Source organism: Schistocerca gregaria, chromosome 1 (genome assembly GCF_023897955.1).
Source record: "Schistocerca gregaria isolate iqSchGreg1 chromosome 1, iqSchGreg1.2, whole genome shotgun sequence".
NCBI lineage: Eukaryota > Metazoa > Arthropoda > Insecta > Orthoptera > Acrididae > Schistocerca > Schistocerca gregaria.
Genome location: NC_064920.1, coordinates 9,143,186 through 9,155,440, shown reverse-complemented (window position 1 = coordinate 9,155,440; position 12,255 = coordinate 9,143,186). Strand labels below are relative to the sequence as shown.

Below are 12,255 nucleotides of genomic sequence, written 5' to 3'. Positions count from 1 at the left end.
TCCTTCCCAACTTCCGTGATGGCCCTTTTTAGAGATGTCCATTCCTCTTCAACTGTGCTGCCTACTGCGCTATTCCTTATTGCTGTATCTATAGCGTTAGAGAACTTCAAACGTATCTCGTCATTCCTTAGAACTTCCGTATCCCACTTCTTTGCGTATGGATTCTTCCTGACTAATGTCTTGAACTTCAGTCTACTCTTCATCACTACTATATTGTGATCTGAGTCTATATCTGCTCCTGGGTACGCCTTACAATCCAGTGATTTCGGAATCTCTGTCTGACCATGATGTAATCTAATTGAAATCTTCCCGTATCTCCCGGCCTTTTCCTAGTATACCTCCTCCTCTTGTGATTCTTGAACAGGGTATTTGCTATTACTAGCTGAAACTTGTTACAAGATAATACCAAGATAAAACTGAAAACTACCATGGAACAAAAAGATAACTGGGATCTATTGTTTTCTGAAGAAGATGAATTTTTCATGATTCTTTCTTGTAAAAGTAGTATAAAAGCACATTATTCTAACTGTACTGCAGTTACCATTAATATTCAAATTCTGTAATAAAAATCAGTATTTGGTGCAAATATACAAGGATATTATTACAATTATATTGTAGTTGCAATCAAAATTTAAATATCTGTCATAAAAATAAAATGAGACATACAAACATAAATGCACATTCCTTCAGTTATAACAGAGTTACCATTATATTTGTGATGGTCAAGATAAAACAATGAGATGTGCAAATGGGAAGCACATTCATTTTCCCAACTGTGGTTAGTTTTATAACATGCCAGCACTTAAAGCGATGTATCAAAAGAATTTATTATTAACATAAAAAGACTACAGAATGACACAAACAGTACATATGAAATAGGGAAAGTAGCTATACCTATAGTGACAAAATTCATCTAAGAGGTGGGGTTGTGTGGTGAAGCATATCATGTGTATTCCTATGTCTTCTTAATGATGAAAGATTCTCATGAATTAAAAACATAGAATAATGAAAGACAGGTAAGAGCACAGACATTTCACAGGATTGTTTTTTATTTGCATACAGCGAGTGATGGCAAGAGATGGCACATGTCTTCAAGATGGGACAGTGATGAAAGCAAATTTGTGAGAAGAAATACCTGCTAGAAGGTAAATATGCGAGTTCCAGAAGATGTGCAAATGTCTAAAGAATATTTACAAATAATTCTGATAATAGTTACTATGTGGTGTAAATAGATAAATGAAATTTTCTTTTAATATTCAATTTATGATAGGATTATGTATTGGAGCATTATGATTATTGACAGAAGCTACTGATGTTATAAGTTCAATGATGTACATGTTTAATGTCAATATAGGGTTTATTAATATGAATGCACTTACAATGATCTTTAAAAAATTGTGTATTGAGTTTCTTGACAACACTAATAACACAGTTGTAGAATAAGTCCAGCAGAACCTTTCAAGAGGTCCATAAAATGAAATAGTCACACAGGAACTGCATTAAATGATACTATGTCCAAAGGAACAGCTGGAGAATTAGCGAACTTTGTAGTTTCTGATCATTAAATATGTATGGAGAGACACTGTCTGTGGTAACCACTGGACGTTTCAGCAGAACGTAAATGTGAGTTTTCAGCAAGAGGAAACAGGAAATTCACTAGGATGTCAAGTGTAAGTGACAATCTGAAGTGTAAGAATGCTTCAAGAGGATCCCACAAAAATCACTTGATAGTCAGGAGATATTACCACCACATTTTTCATCTGCAGGTTTACACTGTTTGGTGATAATGGAATTAGTCTACATAACACCTGAATTCCAATATATGCCTACACCTTACTATGTTTTATTTAACAACTGCAAAATCATGTCTGTTGTATTTCCCCTCTGGCTGACAATATTTTTACATTTCTGGTGTTATAAAATCTCCATTTTTCAGGAAATATGTCAGTAGCATGTTTTTAGGTTGGTGCCAGGACATTATTTTAATGTTTAAAAAGGATTATTCCATTAACAGCTTCAATACTGAACTTTAAAAAAGGACTGCTATTTCACAGTGGCTATGGGGAAACATTCAGAACATACACAAACAGAAGCAGAATCACAATTTCTGAAGCATCAGTTGTCCAGTGTCTCTGTGTGATATTCTGGAATGACAGAATAAGCAGTGGTGGCTGCTGTGTGGGAGCACAAGAGCACGTAAACACCCAAAGTTTTGACACCTTGTGGATTTGTTGGCCATTTTTCTTTGAATGCTGTTAAATGTAACATAGATGCAATAATCTGAAATACACGGTACTAAATTTACTGTGCTTTGTATTGCTACTCCTCTAGACAATGTGAAACTTGACATCATGGTTGCGAGCACATCTTCAGTTGTGCACATTTTAAGGACCTTTTGCACAAGTACAACCAGTGTGATGTCATTGGCTTATGGATCACGTGCATACAGATTTGATGAACAATGTGCATGGTTCATGGTGTGCATGTAGCTAAAAGTTTACAATAGTGCCACCAGGTGGTAGTACATTGCAGCAGACTGTTATCCCAATTTGCATGGCATAAGTCACGCTAGATGGTAGCACCCTCTTCAGATATGCCAATTCATTCACTATACAGTAAAATTAGATTAGATGCCAGTATATGTTATAGTTATAGTGATAGAAAAATCTAGTTTGTTGATTTGCAAATGAGCTGCAGTACATTAAGTTTTGAATTTTATCTTACAGTAATCCATTTAAGGCAATCAGAACCATAAGGGCACATCAGCGTAGATTGTGAGATTGTAGCACTGACCATTGATTCGAGCTTCTGACATATGTGCTGTAGGCCCACAGTGTATATATGAACATTCATGAAAAGCTGCCACACTGTTTACTCTTACATTCACTTAAATGTATTATCGACAATGGTGTGCTTTCTGCTTTTAAGGCTCACAGAGCCTCATTTGAGTTCTTGTCAAGTGACCGTGTTGGTAGACATTGCTACTCGAATGTAAACATTTCCACAAACGGCAGCTTGTGTTCAAAGTTGGTTGTTTACTGTGCAGGAATTCACTTTGATGTGCAGTATCAACATCAACTCTGTCAAGTAGGTTTTTTAAGTGCTAACACAAAAGAAAATTATCAGGAAAAGTTAGCTCCAAAGGAATTAGGGTCTCCCAGACATGATCTGTCGATTGAGAAAGAGATGAAATGAAATAAGTGTCTGTACAGGCAAATATTTAACGAAGAAGTGTACAACAGCATATGTCGTTGTGTTGGCTCAACGTAAGAATGTCTGATTTTTAGCCCGAAAGTTAATTTGTGGACTAATACATGTGTTAGGGATCTTGTACATTTGTCCCAAAAAAAAAAGAGAGAGAAGCACAAAAACTACCACTTACACAAAAATTCAAAATGGAGAATAAGAAAAGCTTACATATTAGCTCATTTCTGTCCTAAAATGCACTTAATTATGTCCAAACAAAATACCACAAAAACTATTTTTTTCTTTTCTTATCCTTGTTATGACTATTATTAGTATTATTATTATTGGCATTCGCTGTAGTTGCGTAAACTTGTTGATAAGCGTAACTGTTATACAGCAGAGGATATTAATTTGAACTCTCGAATTTGTCTGAGTCTACAAATTTGTGAACACCCAGAGAACATATACTCTTGACCCACCTCTAAGAATAAGGACCTCCAGCTTATTGGTGCCCTATGCATATCAGATAGTGCAAAGGATCAGTTCAGAGGGATTTAATTGATAATTTACAAGAAAACTTAGTACAATGGGTACTACAAAACAGGCATATAGAGGAGAAGGAAACAAGCAAATAATCCTAACAAACACAGGTCTGGAAACCAACAATTTCCTCAATAAGACATGTTACACTGAGTACATAGAAGCCATATAAGAGATTTCCTGAGGATACAAATTGCACTTGAGGACAAACACTTTGCAATGAGTGTTCCAGATGGCCGCCATTCGTGTGAAGCTCAGCTACAGTAAGCACATTCAGATGGATGTAGGTTGTAGTGGTTCTGTACGGATGAAGAGGCTGACACAAGATAGACTAGCATGGAGAGCTGCATAAACCAGTCTTTGGATTAAAGACCACAACATCAGAGAGAAATTCTACAGACGGTGACTACCAAACTGCATTCAGAACTCCACGACACCGACTGTAAGAGAAGAAGGCCACTTCCCGAGTTGTGGTCAACAGCTGCACCCATCTCCAGGCAGCCTGCAACCAGCATCTCAGGAACTTGGTGGCCTGCTCCTGCCCCACCAGTCAGACCCCCCTCCTCCCTGATAAAGGACTGCGGTTTCTCTCTTTCTATGTCCTTCTATCAGCTGCATTGTGAGTTGCAATTTCTAAAGGCAAACTGTGAATTCAACAATTTCCTGTATCCAATATTCCATTTTATGCAACAACCAGACACAAACTGCCACACATGGAAAATAGCGGTTTGTTGTGAATACTGTGAGTTGCTTACAAAATTGGCATTTGATTGGATCTGATTTGTCCCGTGTTCAGAATAAAAATTAGATGATGATTCACTCATTATAACACGAGTACACAGCCGACACGACAGTGTTATAAGAGTCGACTAACAAATACTCGTGGAACACACTGTGTAAAAATTAATGCACATCTGGAGGAAGGCTAGTTACAATTTTCCAAAAACTTATTTTTTATAACAGATATATATTATTTACTTTTGTCAGTCCTAATTTATCAATAAAACCGTGGCTGCCAGCAACAGATGCTTTGCTGATAATAATGAAACCATTGTGTTACTCTTACACAAGCATTTCATGATAGGTGGAACAAAAATAAAAGAATGTGTTACCTCTGTCTACACACATATTCCCAAGGAACTATCATGATATATAAATTACAGCACATACAGATTTTTGGCAATAGTTATTTTTTTTATATCACCTGTGGGTTAAAATAGCATCTCCACCATATTCCATAAAACCTCCTACAGAGCATAAATGTGAATGTGAACAGAGATTAAAATGTATGATTTCTGAGGCGTACTGCAGCATATAGGTAAGAAACAGTTTTGCCAAACAATATCTGCAACATTCCCTAACAAAAACGGAAAGATGAAGAATGAAGAAAAGTTTGAGATACAGACAACAAAAGGATGCACCCCTGTACACCAACTTTGATATTTATATGTTCAGTTTATAACAGATTCTATGGTCCAGTATTATGTTAGTTTTTAAGGCAGGCCCAACACATTATATGTAGAATATTAATCACTAAGTGAGATAATCACAGGCATCAATTCTATACATCAGAGTACTCCTCATCTCAACTGACAACTTCTTGAGTTTATTTTTGTTGTAAATAGATATCACCTTACCCTACCATCTAATAATATCTTGTCTGTCATCATAATCCCATGTAGTTTGTTCCTTCTGTCAACTAGGTTATGTTAACAATTGTGTCCAGTTTGGTACAGTCAAAAAAAGAGTGTTTTTCAACTCCTCCACTGCAGACTGAATGGTCAGGTCAGGGGAAAGTATGCCGCCCATAAGTAAATTGTAAAAATATGTAATATAAAACATACAAAAAAAGTCTGACGGATTCTATAATGAACGACAAAACTCATGCCCCATAAAAGGAAGTAGAGCAACAGAAATTATGCCACAAATGTTGGACATTATGCTCCAGTGTATGAGTATAGTATGATGTGAAACATTAATATTACTCATTCAGAATCACACATTACTATATCTCTCATTTATTTGGATAAAACAGGAGCAAATCTTTCTACAGTACAGTCCAAACAACTACATTTTCTATCCTTGCACAGAAATCTAGAGAGTGTACTGACCTGTTTGTACGGGTTGCTGGCCGAGTAAGGAGGAGGAGCACTGTAGCCAGGACCGGTGTCCTCCTGTGTGGCAATGCTGGGGTCCGACGAGCTCTTGATGAGGCGAGGAGGAGCAGATGCAGTCACCACTCCACTCGTGTGAGGCTCTGGGGAAAGGTCGAGGTCGGACTCGGGGGAGGACGCGTAGGATAGGCGAGATGTCATAGGGAACAAGAAGTCATCTGACAGGGCTTCGTCGGGCTAGAGAGAAAGGGGAATGTGTGTTAAACCAAATAAGCCAATCTCGAGTGAGTCAGAAGGGGGCTCTTACATGAGGGAGCTAGATTATGTGAGGAGGTTAAGTATGCAATGGGAAAGCAAAAGCTGAGGCCACATGTAGTACTTCATATACATATGAAAGTGAAGAAAAAGAATTACAATTAAGAGAGTCTTATGTCACAGCTTCACATTCATATACACTATAAGACACACACACACACACACACACACACACACACACACACACACACACACACACACAAGTACATCGTTACATACACTGATTTGTGAAAATAAGAAGAAAAAGACACACACACACACACACACACACACAAATATTATATGTGGTAAAAAAGTAATGAGGCTGACCATATTATACAGACTGAGGTTACACTACGTACCAATCTACTCTATATTTTGTTTCGTTGCTGATACCGACAGTGAGTTGAAATGAATCACCATTGATCTCACTCTCACCAGTGTCAATGTTCTGCCACTCTGTCTTGCTGTCTCTTCCACCATCTCTCCCCAGTTCCGAGATTTACAGTTGCCACCTAATGTAATCAAATGGTCGTGGCCAGCAGTACAATAAAACACTTACTTTACATCAATGATGAACACAGATGAGTTTATTTATGAATTACGTACAGGCTGTGAAATGTTATAAATGCGAAATCTCCTGTCTTGCACAAAATCCTGTGAAAGTTAACTATGAGGGAGGTGGGAACATTGATAACAAAGGTCACTAGAGACAGAGATTGAGAAGGGAGGGGAGGAAGGAACTGGCCATGTCATTTTTAAAGGATTCGTCTGAGAATTTGTTTTAACCAGCTTGGATGAACTGTGGAAAACTCAAACCTCAACAGCCTCTATGGCATCTCAACAGTCACCCTCCACAATAACAAGACCAATACCATACCACTGTGCCACTTTGCTCAGCAAGAGCTAATTACAGCAATCAAAAACAATAAAATGAATGAATCCAAACTGACCACTGCCAAGGATCTTGAGTTCTCATATGGCATGTAGGGAACAAGAAATCGGGAACAAACTCTGAATGTATCTAAAGGGTCAAAATGTAGGAAGAATCAGAAATCTCTTGAGGTTAGTCCACTAATTTTCCATAAAGGTGTAGAGTTAAATTTACATTTACACAAAATGACATCTGGCCACCCATTCCCATGTCCTGTACCCAACTGATGCTGCATAGGCACCAATATGCTACTTCTCCAACTTCGCTGAGAACTGTACCTGTATATAGGCATTTATTACAGAGGGTCACCACTTGCAAATGCATTTTAAAGTTACTAGGAGCTGCTCCCCAAGAATAGGAAACTTGTACCCCTTCTGTCTGCATCTAGTGTATATGGCATGATTAATATGACATCAGTTTTCAAAGTGTTTGTGCATTATGTAACAAAGGTGGAGCCTGGGAACTGGCTCGCTATTTACCTCTGTGGACACAGAAAACCACCTAAACCCAAATCTGGGCTGCCTGTCATTAATCCAAGCAGTAGATTCCATCAAAGGTTGGTGTGGCCCCCCTATCCTGGAAGCGGGTACTTAATGCACTCAGGTATCTGAGTGGGTCGCAAGAGAGGATACGTGAACAAACATGTGGAAAAGTATGCTAAAATCCTCACAGATGGGCTGGCAAACATTTTTTTACAAAATAATGTTACCAAAGAGAAACCCTGGGCCGTTGAGTATAGTACTCAATTCAAATTCCAAATAAAGATCCATCCATCATTTGTACCACCATTACATGGAAAGTAAATGTTCTCTCTACTTTTTTCCTCAGTGCAGCTAGATTATTCCCCAATGTTAATTTGTATACCAGGAACAGCATGTCGTATGATATTGTAATTGAGATGCTATTGAAAGACTTACAAAATGGAATCGTAATGTTGTGCTCCTCTAGTCTGGATTCTGTGACCCAGCCCACTGTTACTTAGTCTTCTTTTACTGAATTTTCCACACAAAAAGAAATCCAGTATAGCCTACAATATTTTACAAAAGTGCTTCATTACTTTTCTACCACATTGTGTGCACACAGAAAGAGTAAGATCAGAATTAAATGTATAAGAATAAAATATAACATACAGAAATAAGTAATAAGAAAACATAAAAGTAAAATATCACTGTAATAAAAAATTGGAATCAATTATTTTCAAAGTGAATAAAACTTTGTGCATTTTTCAAGATGGGAACAAACATTTCATGCAAGGTAGGAAAAAATGAAAATGAAGCAAAGAGAACCGTGCACGATAAACTGTGTTCGAGGAATAGTGGTGATAAAGTCTAACAGAGATGAAGCACACATACCATTATTGCCGTGCACACACGTAACGACACAAATCAAGCAGTCTATATTCCCTCCATCCCTTTTCCATCAGATCGTACAGTCATTTGACCGAAAGTGCCACTGGCAAATTATTGTACGATATAGATCACTGCCTTGGGCATTACACCTTCTGCAGCCATCATATTTTATGCAAAACAACTGCAACACAGTTGGAATATGGTCCCCCATAATAGGTAAGAAGCACATACTAGGCACTACAATAACAACTCTGTAATTTTATTGTATTTATTTCCTTAATGATGGCACACACATCAGTTCTGAAGGCTTGTGGATGTACGAATAACAGCAATTGTAGCATTTCATGTCAAAGTGTTAATTCAAAATTATTCAGTTTCACCTGCTCTTTTAATATGAAGTAGAAGTATATGATAAGTACAAAACAGAATTGCTGGCCAGGAGTTGTGTTTACAAGTTGAAATGTTTAGTACTGCCTACAGGCACATCTAAAAGTAAAAGTGAATTCCCAGCTTTCGGAACAACAGATCTCCCTTCATCCCTGTTACAGGCAGGTCTCTCATCCTGGGGTCTCAGTGAGCTGTCCTTCCTTTTTAACCCTTCCCACTAAATCATTCTCTCCTCCCCAAGGGAGGAACTGAAAGCTAGGCTAATGTTGTCACACTTATTTTTATAATTTATATTGGCATTGCAACACATTTTGCCTCCTGAATGTAATTATCGAGCAAGAATTCTAACTCAGATATATTCACTAAATTGAATTTTTCTTTGAAACAATAATATCTGCAAGGTCAATATGGTGTATGTGTTAAAATAGTAGATACCGAAAACTGATTTTATAAATAAAACAAAATTCTCACTCTCAGATATCCCTTTTCAGCAAACATTTATGTTTATTTGAGACAAAAGAAGAAAAATGAGAAAGTCAAAACTCTACTTCTATGCTTTTCATAGTACATCTCTCATTAGTGCACATGTTTTCAAGAGAGTTATCTTGAAATTTAAGGCCCCCATACAGTAATGTCATCTCTACAAACTGTGGCTCATCTACTGCGTACAACCAACAAGTCTACTGATGGAGCTGGATTACATAAAACTCATATTCAGTGGCAGATGTATTTCTAACATCAATGTACAATGTCTTGTTCCTGTGAGATTGCTAGTGTCAGCCACAAGCCAACACTCAGTGTTCCCACTGACTTAAAACCCATAGGATTAATGTCTGGTATTGTCTTGAAATAACTATCATTTTCCTTCCAACCATACTTAAAAACAATAGAATAATGATGCCTAAAATGTTTAACATATTTAACCATTGGCTTCACTGAGGTTGGAATTACTGTCATCAGATGACGCATAGCGCGTTACTTGCGGCATGCAGCTACGGCTCGATGAAGGCACGGGCGCCAACACCTCATAACCTTCCTCTTCATCACTTTCTAACGAAACACACGCCTCGGTGTGCAGGAACACCGTGTAATGGGCGCCCGGGCCGGTGGGGCCTCAAGTTTTACTAGGCCCCGCCCGGGCTAAAAGTCGGCAATCGGAAGTGATAAGTGGCATGACATCAGCGATAAGCAGCCTGACGGGGTCTGCCTGCGCTGCAGCACGGAGCGTCATCCACTCTGCGAACATCGAGGAGTGCGGAAGCTTAGCTCTGGGAGATCGCTAGGTGTTGGCTTGCTACGTTCACTGTGTGTTAACGTGCCTCAGCAATGTCAGTTCCTCTCAGACATGGATAGCTTTTGTGATTAAATAGCCACCTACTTTTTTCTGTTCATCATATACTAGTAATAAAGGCGATTTTTACCAATGGTTAAGTACAGAGCATCACACTCTGATGACACTGTTAAACTACAGGTGCCCTCAACAATGATTAAACGAACAATTTCTCGCTTTAGAGCAAAATAGGTGAGGGCACACTAACCCCAAAACATGTATGTGTGGTTTGGATTGCAACACTCAGTTCAGCCTTCAGGTTGATAACTGCTTTACTTATGTGTGATTCATGCAAACATTTACCAAATAAAATATGAAAAAAACATTAAGGAAACATAAATGAAAATGAACCCTTTAGTTTCAATTGAAATTGTTTAAATTCAATGAAATTATTATCCTAAATACATTAATTCAAAATATTTCAATTGAAAAACTGACTGGGATCCAGTATAGAGCACAATGCTGCCTGTGCTACCACCCAAACAACATTCTGACCGAAGATAGTACAGCCAAAACCCACTAACTGGAAATTAGTAACAAAAGTGACTTGGACAGTGTCAAGATAAGTAATTCATGATCTGTGACTGAAGTTTCAGAGATGTTTTGTCTATTAATAGGAAAAAATCTACTCACATTGAGGCAAAACATGGAAACACCCAAAAGAGATCTAAATTTCCTTTTCTGGCAAAAGCATGGAATGAGTTTGGGGGAAAAACAATTGTAACACTTAAGGATGAGGGAGTTGTGACGCAGGACCAAGAATCAAGGGACACTTGAGTCCCACATGTTTCCATCTGTTGCTGCATGGAAAGCAAATGATCATATGAGGTATGTTGCAAATAGTCGTGTTTGTTGTAAAGTCGAAAGATGAGTACTGGTGTACTGTAAACTGTCCTTAATCATTACAAATACAAGTAACTATTTTCTTTGGAAAATAACTATGTACTGAGGTACATATTATGCTGCCAATAAAATATTAACTGCTGCTATCCAATGCAACTGCCTTTTTCGATCGGGGGTCTCTTTTTAATTTACTGGTTTACAGTTAGCTGTAATCACTAATAGTGCTAAAAATCACAATAATAGTTTAATGTATAACAACAGTTTATTATTATTATATCATATAAATTAAGTTTGAAGAGCTGCTTCTCTGCTGTTAATGTGTACCATAACTCATGGCACATCCCTGAAGGTTCTGTCCCTAGACTGGCTTTATGAAACAATGTTAATGTCCTTTTGTCACATGCTCTAAATCAGCAAATTTTACTGCTTTAACAAAATTAGTACATGAAATGGATTTACATATTGTGAATACATATTAGCATCACCTACTTGTGACAAATAAAAATTTGTATCAGACCAGGAGTTGAACCCAGATTTCACACTTGTCATGAAAAGTCACCTTAACAACTTGTGTGTCTGACGGATACTGTACTGCAATAAATGCTGTTACTGTGTCAACACAGACACAATGGCCTTCAGACAGCAACTGCATTTATCACAATAAGCCTCCTTTAGACAGTCCACGCATGTCTGAAAGAAATTGTTTGTAATAACTGAAGTCACTGAAATCCCACAGGTACTAACAATAAAATAATACAACTGAAATAGTATGTGTCATAGTTCCATGAATAATACCATTTCATTTCAAGTTCTACTTGTTACCTTGCCTTTCTAGTAAAAACATGAACACCCAACGGTACATGTTATCAATGAACACTGGCAAAGTTTCACTTTTGCCAACATAATATTTCCAGAGATATAGTCATTTGTTGACCCCATAATGCAAGTATCAAAAGTGCACCCCTGTGTTTTCAGTAAAACTGAGACATGGTATCTCTGGCAATATTTTTCTCAAAGGAAACAAAACTAGGCCATCTTGTGCAACATGTTGCGCTTTACTAAGCACAATAATAATAGAAAAAATCTTGAGCAATTTGCCAATACATAATTTGAAGCAAATCAAATGAAAAAATTATTGCTTAAAAAATAAGGTTTAGCTTTTTATATCTCTGGAAGTAACTATGGATAATCCTGGAATTTTGATGCAGGAACTCAACAACACAAGGCTTTTAGAGCATAAATTTTAATCTTGTATTGCTTTACAATAGTTTACAGATT

At 37.5% G+C, this 12,255-nt stretch overlaps 1 protein-coding gene across 14 annotated transcripts in view; it reads right to left on the bottom strand.

Annotated features, from left to right (window-relative positions):
• LOC126320910 (tight junction protein ZO-1) overlaps positions 1 to 12,255 on the bottom strand; it is an 839,027-nt gene that overhangs the window by 116,745 nt on the left and 710,027 nt on the right. For all 14 annotated transcript variants that reach the window (XR_007558731.1, XR_007558696.1, XM_049994135.1 and 11 more), the window contains one exon: positions 5,838 to 6,077. Coding sequence is in view for 12 of the 14 variants with exons in the window: in XM_049994135.1 (XP_049850092.1) it covers positions 5,838 to 6,077 (240 nt within the window). In the remaining 2 variants the exon portion in view is untranslated. The remainder of the gene's footprint in view (positions 1 to 5,837; positions 6,078 to 12,255) is intronic.